General features: G+C 42.0%; 1 protein-coding gene across 7 annotated transcripts in view; it reads right to left on the bottom strand.

Moving 5' to 3' along the window:
- Window positions 1-17,909, bottom strand: part of tatdn3 (TatD DNase domain containing 3) — a 68,601-nt gene that overhangs the window by 27,969 nt on the left and 22,723 nt on the right. For 5 of the 7 annotated variants that reach the window (XM_068044997.1, XM_068044995.1, XM_068044996.1 and 2 more), the window contains exons 4-5: window positions 7,859-7,943; window positions 6,897-6,959 (exon numbers count right to left, since the gene is read on the bottom strand). In XM_068044997.1, coding sequence (XP_067901098.1) covers window positions 6,897-6,959; window positions 7,859-7,943 — 148 coding nt within the window. The remainder of the gene's footprint in view (window positions 1-6,896; window positions 6,960-7,858; window positions 7,944-17,909) is intronic. The other 2 variants (XM_068045000.1, XM_068045001.1) reach the window with 1 other exon arrangement.

Raw genomic sequence — 17,909 nt, 5'->3', positions numbered from 1 at the left:
ATTTACCTGAATAATCCCAGGGATGAGAGACTTCAGTTCTGTGGAGAGACTGGAGAAACTGGGATTATTCTTCGAGCAGAGAAAGTTAAGGGGAGATTGAATAGAGGTGTTCAAAAGTATGAGGGGTTTTGATAGAGTAATTAAGGAGGAAGTTTTTCCACTGCCAGGAAGTTGGTAAACAGAGGACACAGATTTAAGATAATTGTCAAAAGAACTGGGGGGGTGGGGGGAGATAAGGAGAATTTGTTTATGCAGTGAGTTAATGCACTGACTGAAAGGATGGTGGAAGCAGATTGAATAGTAGTTTTCAAATGGGAAAAACTTTTCAGAACTATGGGGAAAGAGCAGGGAATGGTCTTAATTGGATAGCTCTTTCAAGTAGCTGGCTTAGGCACTAAGGGTTAAATGACTCCTAATGTGCTTATGATTGATTTTATGGCCATTTTCTTTCTGCAAAAAATCTGCTCAAATAATCCAGTATTAAAATATTTTTGGATCAGTATGCCAGATGCAGCTTTGTATAAGTATTATGTTTAGTTTTGAAATGTATTATTTTCAGATTATTTTGTTATTTGGGTATTACTCCAGACTGAAATTAGCCCGTTTAAAAGCTTATATACTTTAACTATGAAGCCAGAAAATTTATCTCCCTGATTTGTCTCAGGGAGTTTCTTTTTAAGAACAGAACTATAAAGGGCCAGAAATTGTTGCAAAGGCAGGCTTGGCAGCAAACAGCATTTACTGAACTTTTAGGCTCATTGTCAGCTTCACACTATATTTACAAGAAACTTGTAACTTTAACATAATAAAACGTCGCAAGGCCCTTCACAGGAGTGTTATAAGCAAAATTTAACACTGAGCCACAGAAGCAGACATTAGGGCAGATGGCCAAAAGCTTGGTCAGAGAGTTTGGTTTTAAGGAGTCTCTTAAAAGGAGGAAAGAGAGGTAGAGCTTTCAGGAGAGAATTCCAGAGCTTGGACCTCAGCATCTCCAGGCATGGCCACTAATGGTAGAGCAATTAAAATTGGGGATGCTCAAGAGTACATAATTAGAGGAGCACAGATATCTTGGAGGGTTGTGGGGCTAAAAGAGATTTCACTGATAGGGAGGGGTAAGGCCATGGAGTGATTTGAAAACAAGAATGAGAATTTTAAAATTGCAGCGTTGCTTTACCGGGAGTCAACCTAGATCAGTGAGCACAAAGGTGATGGATGAACACAACTTGGTGTGAATTAGGATACAAGCAGCAGAATTTTGGATGACCTTAAGTTTACAGAGGATAAAACATTGGAAGCTGGCCAGGAATGTATTGGAATAGTCAAGTATGGATAAAACAAAGGCATGGATGAAAAAGGCAGCAGATTGGCTGAGGCAGGGACGCAGTCAGGCAATGTTATGGAGATGGAAATAGGCGGTTTAAGTGAAGGTGCAGATATGTGGTTGGAAGCTCATCACTGGGTCATATATAATACCAAGGTTGCAAACAGACTGGTTTAGCCTCAGACAGTTGTCAGGGAGAAGGATGGAGTTGATGGCTGGGAAACAGAATTTGTAGTGGGACCCAAAGACAATGGGCCTGATTTTAGTTCTAAGAGAGTGGGTTCTGAGTGAGTTAAAGGGCTGAATTTTCCTGGCCCTGTGAAGATGGATGGGTGGGCTGGGAAAATAGGGGGGGGGGGGGGGGGGGGGAGCTGCATCAGGACAGTTCCCCGATGCATTCCTGCCAGTGGAGGACTTTCCCGGGGCAGGGTGGAAACCAGGTCAATTGCTCGCTGGACGGAGGCGGGCAGCCAATCAGGGCAATTAAGGCCCCATTTATGGGTCATTTTGCAACAGTGCTGGTATTTTCCCAGTCAGTGCAGTCCCCCGCTACGTGCAGAGGCTACCAGCTCAATTGAGGCGGTCACCTGGCGGCAGGCCAGGTGGCCATCGGAGCCAGAGGCTCCATGCCCTAATAACAGGGCCACGGGGATGAACGGCTGCAATCGCACCCGTCATTACTTCTGCAGAGGAATTTCCCCTCCACCCTGATGCCCCTACCTTGCACTCACCTCAGAGTTGAGTTGCCGGCTTGACATCTCAGCAGGCCCTCTGATTGGGCCTCCAGTTTCAGGAACTCACCCGCTGTGGAGGTGGCCAATTAGCTGGCTGTCTCCTGGAAGGTTGCACCAGCGGGCTGCTGATGACATGGACGGGCTCAGGCTCCCCATATGGTCTGATGTCGGTCAGAAAAGCCAGCCCAAAATCTCACTTAATGGTTTTAGTCTTCTCAATATTTAACTGAAGGAAATTTCTGCTTATCCAGTACTGGATGTGGAACAAGCAGATTAACAATTGAGAGATAGTTGAGAGAGGTGATTGTGAGATAGAGCTGTGTGTCGTCAGTCTACATGTGGAAACTGATGCTATATTTTCAGGTGAGGCTAGCAAAGGGTAACATGTAGATGAAAAATGGGAGGGAGTGGGAATAGAAGCCATTTTGATTCTCTGGCTATGATTAGATAGATGAATGGACCCAGGCCAGTGCAGTCCCACTCAGCTGAAGAATGGTGGACAGGCATTGGAGGAAGATGGTATGCACAACTGTGTCTAAGGCTGCAGAAAGGTTGAGAAAGAATAGGAGGGATAGTTTACGTTTATTACAGTCACATAGGATGTCATTTGTGACTTTGATTAAGAGCCATTTCAATACTAGGGCAGGGATGGAAATGTGATGAGAGGGATTCAAACATGGAGTTCCTTGAAAGATGGGCACAGATTTGAGAGGCGACAACATGTTCAACAACCTGAGAGGAAAGGGAGGTTGCAGATGGGGCGGTAGTTTGCAAGGACAAAGCGGTGTAGGGAATTTTTTGTGAGGGATGACGACTGCAGATTTGAAAGGGAGCGCAGGGGTGGTCATATCAGAGGAGAAAGAAACATTAATCCCATCAGTTAACATGGGAGCCAGGATGGGAAGTTGGGTGATCAGCAGTTTAGTGGAAATCGGGTCAAGGGAGCAGGAGGTTGGCCTCATGGGCAAGAGGGCATGCGAGGAGATAGGAGAGAAACTAGAGAAAAATGTGAGTTTAAGGCTAGGGTAGGGACGATCTTTTGAGGAAGTTTGGCCTCGTGGGCTAGGGAAAACTAGGGAAGTCGATGAGATGGTCTCAATCTTAGTAACAAAGAAGTCAAAGAGCTCTTCACACTTGTTTTTGGAGATGAGGGTGGAGGAGACAGAGGAGAGGGGTTTTAAAAAATAGTTTTGTGTAGAGATGGGCCTGATTTCCTAACAGCACCATTCCCTTCCAAACAGCATTGTTGGCGTACCAACACCCCAAGGACTGCAGCGGTTCAAAAAGGCAGCTCACCGCCACCTGCTCAAGGGCAATTAGGGATGGGCAATAAATGCTGGCGTAGCCAGCGACACCCACATCCCACGAACGAATAAAAAATAGAAAAGAAGCTAGGGGTTATCTTTGCCTTCCAGGACGATCTTGGAATAGTGAGCAATTTTGGCAGACAGGAGCAGGACCCGATCGTACTTTATGTGATCCAACTAGATCAGGCAGTGTATGGCTAAACTTGTTGTCCACCATATCCATTTAATTGTCCATCCCTTCAACTTAAGGGAACAGAGATGAGGGCAGTATCAGGGGGAACACCCCTCTGGGCGAGAGAGAGTAATACTTTGAAAGGAGGCTATGTCTTCAAAGGTGGAGCAGATCAGTAGCTGCAGAAATGTGATGAACAGAGGGACAAAGATTTTGAAAATGCATTTCTAAGTGAATGGAAGAGAGATTTTTTTCCAGGGGTGGACACAGAAGAAAGCAGGGTTTGGTGGAGGGGCAGGGGAGTCAAGCAATACAAGGAAGTGATCATAGATGGGCTTATCTGTGATTGATAATATTGGAAGAAAATGAGATGGCAAGGCCATGAGGTGGATGTGAACATGGGTTGGGGAGTTTACACAGAGAGCGAGATGAAAGGGGAATAAGAGGGTAGTGAACTCAAAGAGGGAAAGTAATGAATGGAGATGAATGTTGAAATCACTGACAATGAGAAGCTGTTCAATGCAAAGGCTGAGGGAGGAAAGCAGTGAAGATATCTCGGTGGGAAAATTTTCATAGTTCTTGGTTGGGTGGTAGAGAATGAGGATTTTAAATGAGAGGTGGAAAAAAGTGAGATGCTCAAAAGGAGGAGAAAGTGCCAGAGGAGTAAGGGGACAGGCCATTGTGTGATTTGGTGATGAGAGCCACACTGCTACTGCGACGCTCTTGGCAGGGCAACTGGTGGAAGGTTTGGCCAGGCAGGGAGGCCTCATTTAAGGGAAAGGGGTCATCATCCCTCAGCCAGGTTTTTGTCAAGGCCATGACGTCGATGCAATCATCCACCAATTTGTGCCGCATGTTGCTAGAACATTGATGCAGTATCAATGTTGCGTTTGGGACCTTATGCCCATTGACTTATCTCCTTAACCAATGAAAGAAAATGATAGAAACTGATAAAGAATGAAAAACGGAGGAGGAAGTAGGATGAATTAGAGTCAAATGAAAATAGAGCTAACATGAGAAATAAAGAGAGGGAAAGAGAGTGGATTAAGAGAAAATGAAAAAAGACAGACAGGAAAACTAAGAATTAAAAAAGGACAAGCAGAAGAAGAGTAAAAGCAAAATACTGCAGAGGCTGGAAGTCTGAAATAAAAACAGGAAGTGCTGGAAATACTCAGCAGGTCAGGCAGCACCTGTGGAGAGAAAAGCATTGTTAACATTTCAGGTCTGTGACCTTTCATCAGAAGTGGCAAACGTTAGAAAAGAATTAGGTTTTAAGCAAGTGAAGGGGGGTGGGGTTGGTGGGAAAGAGAACAAAGGGGAAGGTGTGTGATAGGGCAGAGGGCAGGAGAGATTAAATAACAAAGCTGTCATGGGACAAAGGCAAAGATCGTGTTAATGCTTGAGGTGAAAAACAAAGCATTAGTCCAGAGGGAGTGTTAATGGCTGAATAATGAGCAGCTCTGGCCATATGAAATACAGGCACATGGTTTAAAAAATAAAACACAATAATACAAAAAATATTTTAAAAGGCCAGTCATGCTCTGAAATTCTTGAACTCGAGGTTGAATTTCCAAGGTTGTAGAGTGCCTAATTGAAAGATCAGGTGCTGCTCCTCGAACTTGCGTTGATGTTCACTGGAACACTGTAGCAGGCCAAGGACAGAAATGTGGGCATGAGAGCAGGAGGGTATGTTGAAATGGCAAGCAATCAGAAGCTCGGGATCATGCTTTGCACCCCACCAGCCTCCACATCCAAAGGATCGTCCTCCACCATTCCTGCCACCTCCAGCGTGATACCACCACTAAACACACCTTCCCTTCCCTATCAGCATTCTGAAGGGATTGTTCCTCTGTGACACCCTGGTCCATACCTCCATCACCCCCAACACATCGTTCCCTTCCTTCAATTTTGTATAATTTATTCACTGCTCACAATGCAGTCACCTCTACATTGGGGAGACTAAACGTAGATTGGGTAACCGCTTTGTGGAACACCTCCGTTCAGTCTGAAAGCATGACCCCGAACTTTCAATTACTTGTCATTTCAATACACCCCCCCCTGCTCTCATGCCCACATTTCTGTCCTTGGCCTGCTGCAGTATTCCAGTGAACATCAACACAAGCTCAAGGAGCAGCACCTGATCTTTCAATTAGGCACTCTATAGCCTTGTGGACTCAATCTTGAGCTCAAGAATTTCAGAGTATGACTGGCCTTTTTAAAAAAATATATTTTTATATTTTATTTTTTAACCATGTGTCTGTTTTTCATGTGGACAGAGCTGCTCATTATTCTGCCATTATCATTCTCTCTGGACTAATGCTTTGTCTTTCATCACAAACGTTAACACGATCTTTGCCTTTATCCCATGACAGCTTTGTTATTTAATCTCTCCTGCCCGCTACCCTGTCACACACCTTCCCTTTTGTTCTCTTCCCCACCAACCACCCCCCACTTCACTTGCGTAAAACGTAATTCTTTTCTAACCGTTTCCAGTTCTGATGAAAGGTCACAGACCTGAAATGTTAACTGCTTCTATCTCCACAGATGCTGCCTCACCTGCTGAGTATTGCCAGCACTTTGGGTTAAACCAGAAGAGGACCCTGTAATTCAGTTGTGTTTGGGAATGCTGTATTGATCCTTGTAAAGTTAATGAGTGAATGACTGGATAGCTGTATGAAATGTACAAACATTCTTCATCCATCAAGTATAGAACCTGGCCCCATCCATCATCAGTGACAGTGGAGCACACAGTGGGTATGTCATTATACTTCTTTCATAGGAACATAGGAATTGCTAGATGACAAAAGATCGTAGTCCATCTTGTTTGCCTTCTACCATACCGGTAGTCGCATGATATAATGATAATGCAGTTATTGACTAATCATAACAATCAATCGCTATCAATTAGTCTACAAAAAACCCAAAATGACATGAAGATAACCCCAATGCTGCACATATCACGTCATGTCTCTAATTACTGTACTCATATTCTGTATTCCAAAATATTATCTTATGAAAAAAATCTCAATTTGTTTAAAACCAACTAAACTCAAGGTCTAAAATTACAGGGATATAAAAGTTACACAATGGGATTACATGAGATGTTTTCCCTACTGCTGCTATATAAATGAAAAAGTGAGTCAGGCCTACTTAACATATCCTCTATATGTTTTGCTTTTTGGGGGGCAGCAGTGCACAGCACCATTGGTGCAGCAACAGTGTATAATAATCACATCACTAAACCTCATTTCAGTCAGACAATTTATTGCTAGTCAATACAACATGACTGTCTGATTTCCTTGCAACCAAGATTTATATTCCAAGACTAGAGTAGAAAATTTGAAAACCTGAATTGAAATTACCTCTCCGATTGCCAGTAAATAGTCTTTATATTTTTCTATTAATGGAAGTGCAGTCTGCAAATCCTGGAAGACAGAAATTGACCTTTTAATAAAGAGAAAGCAAACAAACCAAAATAAACAAATGAGATCAATGTATGTTTCTGAAAGAGATGACCAAAGATAGCCACAATGGACCAGATTTTGCTGGAGTGGAGCATCTTGTAGTGTGCCCCATTAGTTAGGCTTACAATTGCACTTCTAGGTTTTAAAATCTTTTACCTACAAAGTGGCTGGAGGTGAGAGCTGATAGCAGTACAGCGAGGGCAACAGGACATCTGGGAAAAATAAAAACAGAAAGTGCTGGAAATACTCTGCAGGTCAGGCAGCATCTGTGGAGAGAGAAGCATCTGGGAGCGTGGAAACAATGGGGCAAAAAGAATATCTCCTTAACCAATGAGATAAAAAGATTGAGAAATAAACAGAGGAAGGATTGAGGAAGAGAGTGAATTAAAGTGGGTGAATTCATGTCATAACAGAAACAGAAAGAAGAGAGGAAAAGAAAGGTTAGATTGAGAGAGCGAAAAAAGACAGAAAAAAAAATCTAAAATTGTAAAAATTTAAAAATGGCATTTGTAACATTTCCCAAAACAATTCACAACTTGTAGGAATGAAATTCACACTTAAAACTATTTACTTCCTGGACAAAAGAGGTTGATTGACAGTCATTGACAATTATTACATCTGCTAACTGGTAGATGAAATACTCTTATTTTAAAATATATTTTTGCAGAACCTTGAATATTTGACTACTGCCTCTGACTTGTCCTGGCTGAAGAATCTAATCCGCATTCCTAAATATCATGTGTTTCGTGTGCACTGACTTTAACTAAAAAAGAAATCCTCGTACTAATTTACCAAAAATTCCTCCAATGTCAATTAGGCATAAATCTTGAATATAACACTGACTTTTGTTTTGAAACTACCTGAAGAGTGGCAGCACGCTGTTCTTGTGGTGAATTTCCTTGCACTGGATGAACACCGAGACACGGTAGCACAAATCCAGTGTACCTGAAAATAAATGTTAAAAAGTATATTGTCAATAAAAGGTATAAGCTACATAAGGGTATCAAAGAAGGTACATTGAACGAGTACTATATTCCTGTTCTATAGTGTTTTCAGTTATAAAATCTTCATTATGGCATAACCTGCATTTAATTCACTTTTACAGGGCCTATTATTGTTTAGGCTGTTTAAATTCTTTTTTTCAACAGTTGTATCAGGCTACTCAAGACCTCAGAGTGCTGTTGTTCATTTTTACTTAAAGGTTATTGCATTACCAATTCCCTCATGCAATTGAAGTTACTTAGAATTTACCACACAGAAACAGACCATTCTGGCCAACTGGTCTATGCCAATAACTCCACATGAGCCTCTTCCCGTCCTACTTCAACTTATCTGATCAGCATATCCTTCTCTCAAGTCTCCCTCATGTACTTATCTAGCGTCCACTTAAATGAATCTATGATTATTGCCTCAACTATTCAATATGGTAACAAGTCTAACCATGTCAATGCATAAGTCTGCAGTCTCACATTAGTGCAAGTTATTTGTTTGAGGTAACCTATTTTATATGATTTGGTTGCCATAAAATTTTAAATCCATCAAATACTAAAAGTCTACAGATCATTCGATATCTACCTGAAAAGCAAGACTGATTAACAATAAAGAGGAGAGTAAGACTGACAAAGAGAGAATATGAAAATAGAATGGCAGTCAACATAAAAGGGAACCCAAAGATCTTCTACTGGTATGTTAATAGTAAGCCAGTAGTAAGAGGAGGAGTGGGGCCTATTAGGGACAGAGAGGGTAATATATGCTTAGAGGCGTAGGGCAAGGCTAATAGGAGTACTTTGTATCAGTGTTCACTAAAGGAAATGGAGGCTGACAAATTATCAGCAGAAGCAGAGAGAGTAGAGGCAATGGAAATTATAAAAATTGAGAGAGGGGAGGTACTAAAAAGGCTAGCTATGTTTAGGATAGAGAAGTCAACTGGTCCAGATGATTTGCATCCCAGGTTGCTAAAGGAAGTGGGGATAGACATAACGGAAGGGTTTGTCAAAATCTTCCAAACTTCCCTTGCTACGGAGGAGATGACAGAGGATTGAAGAGTGGCAAATATGACACCCTTATTCAAGGAAGGGTGTAAGGACAGTACTAGCAACTATAGGCCAGTTAGTTTAACATTACAAAGAACAAAGAAAATTACAGCACAGGAACAGGCCCTTCGGCCCTCCAAGCCTGCGCCGATCCAGATCCTCTATGTAAACATGTCGCCTATTTTCTAAGGGTCTCTTTCTCTTTGCTTCCTGCCCATTCATGTATCTGTCTAGATACATCTTAAAAGACGCTATCGTGCCCGCGCCTACCACCTCCGCTGGCAACGCGTTCCAGGCACCCACCACCCTCTGCGTAAAGAACTTTCCACGCATATCCCCCCTAAACTTTTCCCCTCGCACTTTGAACTCGTGACCCCTAGTAATTGAATCCCCCACTCTGGGAAAAAGCTTCTTGCTATCCACCCTGTCTATACCTCTCATGATTTTGTACACCTCAATCAGGTCCCCCCTCAACTTCCGTCTTTCTAATGAAAATAATCCTAATCTGCTCAACCTCTCTTCATAGCTAGCGCCCTCCATACCAGGCAACATCCTGGTGAACCTCCTCTGCACCCTCTCCAAAGCATCTACATCCTTTTGGTAATGTGGCGACCAGAACTGCACGCAGTATTCCAAATGTGGCCGAACCAAAGTCTTATACAACTGTAACATGACCTGCCAACCCTTGTACTCAATACCCTGTCCGATGAAGGAAAGCATGCCGTATGCCTTCTTGACCACTCTATTGACCTGCGTTGCCACCTTCAGGGAACAATGGACCTGAACACCCAAATCTCTCTGTACATCAAATTTCCTCAGGACCTTTCCATTTACTGTATAATTCACTCTTGAATTGGATCTTCCAAAATGCATCACCTTGCATTTGCCCTGATTGAACTCCATCTGCCATTTCTCTGCCCAACTCTCCAATCTATTTAAATTCTGCTGTATTCTCTGACAGTCCCCTTCACTATCTGCTACTCCACCAATCTTAGTGTCGTCTGCAAACTTGCTAATCAGACCACCTATACTTTCCTCCAAATCATTTATGTATATCACAAACAACAGTGGTCCCAGCACGGATCCCTGTGGAACACCACTGGTCACACGTCTCCATTTTGAGAAACTCCCTTCCACTGCTACTCTCTGTCTCCTGTTGCCCAGCCAGTTCTTTATCCATCTAGCTAGTACACCCTGGACCCCATGCGACTTCACTTTGTCCATCAGCCTACCATGGGGAACCTTATCAAACGCCTTACTGAAGTCCATGTATATGACATCTACAGCCCTTCCCTCATCAATCAACTTTGTCACTTCCTCAAAGAATTCTATTAAGTTGGTAAGACATGACCTTCCCTGCACAAAACCATGTTGCCTATCACTGATAAGCCCATTTTCTTCCAAATGGGAATAGATCCTATCCCTCAGTATCTTCTCCAGCAGCTTCCCTACCACTGACGTCAGGCTCACCGGTCTATAATTACCTGGATTTTCCCTGCTACCCTTCTTAAACAAGGGGACAACATTAGCAATTCTCCAGTCCTCCGGGACCTCACCCGTGTTTAAGGATGCTGCAAAGATATCTGCTAAGGCCCCAGCTATTTCCTCTCTCGCTTCCCTCAGTAACCTGGGATAGATCCCATCCGGATCTGGGGACTTGTCCACCTTAATGCCTTTTAGAATACCCAACACTTCCTCCCTCCTTATGCCGACTTGACCTAGAGTAATCAAACATCTGTCCCTAACCTCAACATCCGTCATGTCCCTCTCCTCGGTGAATACCGATGCAAAGTACTCATTTAGAATCTCACCCATTTTCTCTGACTCCACGCCTAACCTTCCTCCTTTGTCCTTGAGTGGGCCAATCCTTTCTCTAGTTACCCTCTTGCTCCTTATATATGAAGAACAAAGAACAAAGAAAATTACAGCACAGGAACAGGCCCTTCGGCCCTCCAAGCCTACGCCGATCCAAATCCTCTATCTAAACCTGTCGCCTATTATCTAAGGGTCGGTATCTCTTTACTTCCTGCCCATTCATGTATCTGTCTAGATACTGACTAAAAGGCTTTGGGATTTTCTTTAACCCTGTTTGCTAAAGATATTTCATGATCCCTTTTAGCCCTCATTAATTCCTCATTTCAGATTGGTCCTACATTCCCGATATTCTTTCAAAGCTTCGTCTTTCTTCAGCCTCCTAGACCTTATGTATGCTTCCTTTTTCATCTTAGCTAGTCTCACAATTTCACCTGTCATCCATGGTTCCCTAATCTTGCCATTTCTATCCCTCATTTTCACAGGAACATGTCTCTCCTGCACGCTAATCAACCTCTCTTTAAAAGCCTCCCACATATCAAATGTGGATTTACCTTCAAACAGCTGCTCCCAATCTACATTCCCCAGCTCCTGCCGAATTTTGGTATAGTTGGCCTTCCCCCAATTTAGCACTCTTCCTTTGGGACCACTCTCGTCTTTGTCCATGAGTATTCTAAAACTTACGGAATTGTGATCACTATTCCCAACGTAGTCCCCTACTGAAACTTCAACCACCTGGCCGGGCTCATTCCCCAACACCAGGTCCAATATGGCCCCTTCCCGAGTTGGACTATTTACATACTGCTCTAGAAAACCCTCCTGGATGCTCCTTACAAATTCTGCTCCATCTGGACCTCTAACACTAAGTGAATCCCAGTCAATGTTGGGAAAATTAAAATCTCCTATCACCACCACCCTGTTGCTCCTACAGCTTTCCATAATCTGTTTACATATTTGTACCTCTATCTCACGCTCGCTGTTGGGAGGCCTGTAGTACATTGTTACCGCACCCCAACATTGTTACCGCACCCTTCCTATTTCTGAGTTCTGCCCATATTGCCTCACTGCTCGAGTCCTCCATAGTGCCCTCCTTCAGCACAGCTGTGATATCCTCTTTGACCAGTACTGCAACTCCTCCACCCCTTTTACCTCCCTCTCTATCCCGCTGGAAACATCGATATCCTGGGATATTTAGTTGCCAATCATGCCCTTCCCTCAACCAAGTCTCAGTGGTTGTTAAAGTTTTAGAAACTATAATCAGGGAAAATATCAATGGACACTTAGAGAAGTTCAAGTTAATTATAGTCAGCATGGATTTGTAAAAGGCAGATCATGTTTGATAAATCTAACTGAATTGTTGATGAAATAACAGAGAAGGTTAATGAAGGGAATGTGCTGGATGTTGTTTATATGGATTTTAAAAAAGCATTTGATAAGGTTCCAAATAAAAGGCTGGTTAAGAAAATTGAAACTCATGGAATAGAAGGGTCAGTGTCCAACTGGATTAAAAAGAAATCATCTTATAGACATAAAACAGCAAGTCGTAGTAAATGGTTGCTTTTCAGACTGGAAGATGGTAGACAGTGGTGTTCCCAAAGGGTCAGTGCTGGGACCACTACTTTTTTTGATGCATATAAATGAACTGGATTTTGGAATACAGAGCAGAATCTCAAAATTTGCTGATGGCACCAAACTTGGAGGTGTGGCAAACAGCGAGGATGATATGAACTGCCTGCAACAGGCCATACATAGGCGGCAGATGGAATTTAATACTGACAAATGTGAGGTGATGTATTTTGGCAGAAGGAATATGGAAGAGGCAATATATACTTAATGGCACAGTTTTAAAGAGTGTGCAGGAACAGAGGGACCTGGGGGTGCATGTGCATAGATCTTAGAAAGTGGCAGGACATATTGAGAGAGTGGTTAGTAAAGCATATGGGATCTTGGGCTTCATAAATAGAGGCATTGAGTACAAAAGCAGGGAAGTTATGCTGAACCTTTATAAAGCTCTGGTGAGGCCCCAACTGGAGTACTGCATCCAGTTCTGGCTGCCACATTTCAAGAAGGATGTGAGGGTCCTTGAGCAGGTGCAGAGGAGATTTATTAGAATGGTTCCATGGATGGAGGATTTTAGCTACAAGGTAAGGCTGGAAAAGCTGGGTTTGTTCTCCTTGGAATAAAGGAGATCGAGGAGAGATTTAATAGAAATGTAGAATATTATGACAGGCTAGATAAGTTAGACAAGGAAAATTTGTTCCCATTAACAAATGGTACAAGGGCTAGAGGACATATATTGAAAGTTTTGGGCAAAAGATGCAAGGGGAATATGAGGAAGCACTTTTTTATGCAATGATCTGGAGCTCGCTGCCCACAAGGATGGTGGAAGCAAAGACAATCAATGACTTCAAGAGGATGTTGGATGGCCACCTGAAAGAAATAGACTGGCAGGGCTACAGGGATTGAGCCGGGGAGTGGGACTGACTCCATGGAGAGCCAGCATGGACTTGACGGGCTGAATGGCCGCCTCCTGTACTGTAATTGACTCTATGTCCATATGCTGAGAGAGGCCTACTTTGATCTTGGTGTCAAAAGCATGCTTGGAGTAGTATATAAATAAAAGCAAAATTTCAGATGCTGGCAATCAGAAATAAAAACAAAGTGCTGGAAATACTTAGCAGGTCTGGCAGCATCTGTGGAGACAGAGAAACAGAGTTAATAGGTCTGTGACCTTTCATCATTACTATCTTGGAGTAGTAAAAGTGCTTTACCTATACTGGAGCTCCCCTGCTTCACTGGTATTTCTGCACAATCAGCGTCCCGTAGCATTGCTCAAGTTTTGACATGGCCTATATGGGCCGTCCTCTCTACACTAGTTAGAAAGGAGTATATGCTCCCGGATTATATTTTCAAAGAATGCGGATTCTGTGTCTGTATCTGTTTGCAATATTAACCTGCTCATGGCAGAACAAATTTAAATATTTCCTGACATCATTCAATACTGTGCAAGTTCTGACAGGATGGTATGGGTGGTTTTCTCCACACCGCTGAGAAAGTAGCATCTTCATAACAGAGAAGTGTGAATCTACATGCAACTTTACAAAATGTGCAAAAGGCAGCAAAAGGATGGAACAGGACAGGGAGGAATTGTGAAAACCAACTGTTCAAAACAGTAAATCACTGATACTAACAACCACAGGTAAATGAGTTATACAGGAAAGAATAACCAGAATTAAGAAAATGTGCTTCAACTACTCTATCGCTCATTTTATCAAAAGAACATTCTATCCTACAAAATTACAGCTAAAGATCCTTCAAATAAATAAAGTGAAAACTGTCAAAAAGATACACTATGGGACAAATGATTAAACGTTTTTCTCAAACACAAGTTAATTTTAGATCTCTGAGTGGCCTTGCTGAAAACTACTGTTTTTATTTTTAGAAAGTCAATGATTCATACTGGGTACAGTTCCATGAGCACCAGCAGGCCATCAAAATCATTCATGCTAAACACTAATTAATGAATGTCAGAACTGGCGTGTCAGAACTGAGTTTAATCTCGTCTTCTCCCAACATTTATGCATGCATACTCTCCCAGCAGAAGTCACTGGACAGCCATCACACTTTTCCTTCCTACCCTGGGAACACCAAAACCAAATGGTGTGCTTCCACTATCATCCTGGCTTAAATCAATAACTTACCTTAGACCAGAAGTCAAATCTGTGAGCTTTCTTTGATATAAAGCTCAATGCACAACACAAAGTGCTTTCATCCATTCCATTATATAGCTAGCTCTCTGTTTCTGTTCAAACTGGAATAGGCCAAATTGTGAAATATGATCATGACACACAGATCATATCAGCCAGGATAACCTGCCAGGATACCACAAAAACATTTGGCCCAAATTGCAACTTCAGTTAAATCCTTGTCTGAAATCAAAGGAACAATGATTTTGTTGTCTGGTCAGAGCTCAGTATGCTTCTAGATTGCATTTGCAAACTTTATAGATTCAGTGACTGGATTTGTTAACAGTGATGTATTTCTGTACCATCAGCATCCCATACCATTGCTCAAGTTTTGACATGGCCTATATAGGCTGTCTTCTGCACTAGTTAGAAAGGAGCATCATCAAAACAAAGGATTTTGAATCTATGTTTACCTCTGCAAATTGAGTAAAGGACAATAAAAGAGTAATTAAGAATGTTTATGGTATTATGGGAGACAATTAGATAGGTATCCTGTATAAAAATATGCAATTGGAATAAACACATGGTGGAGAGGAACGATGTGATTGAATAACAGTAAAATAATTAATAGTAATTGTGATATTAGGGGAGCCAATAGATAGGCACCTTGTGTAAAAATGTGGGATTGGTGATAACACAGAGTGGGGAGGAACAATAAGACCAAATAACCATAAACGAACATTTAAAAGTATTTGTCATACTAGGTGAGACAATTAGATGGACGCTTTGTATACAAATGTGGGATTTGTGATAACACAGGATGGAGAGCAACCAGGACCAGACATATTAGTCATAATATTGGGAGAAAGAAAATGATGAGTAATGGAAAGCCACAGCACTAAATTGTAGACAAACCTGTACTAGATATTCCATCATTTATCTTACTGAAGAAAAATTTCTGCTATTAACATTCCAATCCAAAGTCCTTTAGGAGCACTGTGCATCTTAATGACTCTTAATGTAAATGTACCATATGGTGAGATAATGAACCAAACAGACCAGGATGATCCCAGGTAGAATTCATGGTTTGTGGTTTGATGCCATCTCAGCCAGAACAATGGTGGAAGCACTACAACGGCCCTTGACAGCAAATATCAGTCAATTTTCTCCTTTCTGGGAGAGGGGCAGAAATTAGCAATGTCTTATCTTTAACCAATAACTACCTCTGGCAAGTGCAAGTGTGTGGAAACCGGGGTAGATTTTCAGCTTGATGTCTGGGAGGATTACGATAGGCTGACCATTACGGAAACTGCCTGATTTTCATTTCTACAATGAGAGGAGGGTGAAGCCCTGGTGTGATGTCTCCAATGGTTTAACAGCCTTCGAATATGGTCAAGGCTCACATATGAAGACTGGCCATTGAATCAAAGGAGCTGCCAGATTTATTTTTGGCAGTTACCAAACACGCATGTTCCAAGACATTCAGTACTCAAAAGGATTAATCTATGCTGTTTCATGTCAGTGATGTGTGCCAATGGCAAAACACTTGCTTTGGCTGTGTTTTTTTCATTGAGGTTCACTGCTGTTGCAACTAGTTTACTTTGAACATTCACCCTTCTGGTGAATCTGATTGTACGAGCTGCTAAAACCAAAGGAAGAGTACCCTAAGGAATAGTGTCCGAAAGTGTCAACATCTTGAAGAGGCAGAAAATTGAAAAGTAGTACTGAAAATGTCAAAAGGTTATTACCTTTGAAATGGCTGCCATGTGCTATTTATTAGTTTAGCTTTCTCATAAAATTTGATTCAAGATTACATTAACTTGTTACTAAATATGTCTTTGTTCCAAATGGATTGGGCATGCCATGATGCAGCTCAAGAGGATGACACATTAACTTGGACTGCCAAATGAAATAATGTAACCTTCCTTCTATCAAGCAAGTCATTTTGCCTTTGTGGTACTCTTATGTTACTTACTATTTAGCCACATGACCTGTTTTCATAAGTCAGTTTGAAATGCAAAGAAATTTTAATCATGCTGATAGATTTGCAGTTATTTGAATTTTTCCTGAATTTAAGAACATAGAAATACAAATTTGCATGATTCCATTCAAACATTTCATGACTACGAAACTGAGTATTACAAGAACTTGTATTTATATTCAACCTTTACAGGAGAAAAATGTCCCAAGGTGATTTACAGAGGTGTAATTCTAAAAAAGAAAGGATGCTGAGTTAAAGATGATGATATTAAATGGAGCGACAAAAAGCTTGGTCAAAAGGTCTTAAAGGGGAAGAGGAATGTGCAGAGGTTTAGGAAGGAACATAGGAGCAGGAGTAGGCCATTCAGCCCATTGAGTCTGCGCGGCCATTCAGTTAGATCACGGCTGATCATCCGCTCCAATGCCTCTTTCCCACACCATCCCCATATCACTTCATGTCACTGGTATTTCGAAAACTGTCCATCTCTACCTAAACATACTCAATGACTGAGCTTCCATAGCTCTCTGGGGTAGAGAATTTCAAGATTCACAACCCTCTGAGTAAAGAAATTTCTCCTCATCTCTGTCCTAAGGGGTTTCCCCCTTATTTGAAATTGTGTCCTCTGGTTCTAGACATCCCAACCAGGGGAAACATCTTAGCTGCATCTACCCTGTCTATCGTTTTAAGTATTTTGTAGGTTTCAATGCGATCACCTCTCATTCTTCAAAACTCTAGAGAATACAGGCCCAGTTTCCCCAATTACTCTTCATAGGACAGTCCCGCCAACCCAGGAATAAGTCAAGTGAACCTTTGTTGCACTCCCTCTATGGCAATAATATCCTTTCTAAGGTAAGGGGAACAAAACTGCACACAGTACTCCAGGTGCAGTCTAACCAAGGTTCTATACAATTGAAGCAAGACTTCCCTACTCCTCTACTCAAATCCTCTTGCAATAAAGGCTAACATACCATTAGCCTTCCTGATTGCTTGCTGCATCTGCATGTTAGCTTTCAATGACTTATTGACGAGGACACCCAGGCCCCTTTGTACATCTACACTTTCCAATCTCTTACCATTTAAGAAATACTCTGCACATCTATTCCTCCTACCAAAATAAATAACCTCACATTTTTCCACATTATATTCCATCTGCCACGTTCTTGCCCACTCACTTAGCCTGTCCAAATCCCCTTGAAGCCGCTTTGCATCTTCCTCACAACACACATTCCCACTTAGTTTTGTGTCATCTGCAGACTTGGAAATATTAAATTTGGTCCCCACATCCAAATCATTGATATATATTGTGAACAGCTGGGGCCGAAGTACTGATCCTTGTGGTACCCCACTAGTCACAGCCTGCCAACACAATAATGACCCGTTTATTCCTACTCTCTGTTTT

Source organism: Heterodontus francisci, chromosome 13 (assembly GCF_036365525.1).
Source record: "Heterodontus francisci isolate sHetFra1 chromosome 13, sHetFra1.hap1, whole genome shotgun sequence".
NCBI classification, from domain to species: domain Eukaryota; kingdom Metazoa; phylum Chordata; class Chondrichthyes; order Heterodontiformes; family Heterodontidae; genus Heterodontus; species Heterodontus francisci.
This window is presented reverse-complemented; position numbering and strand designations above follow the sequence as displayed.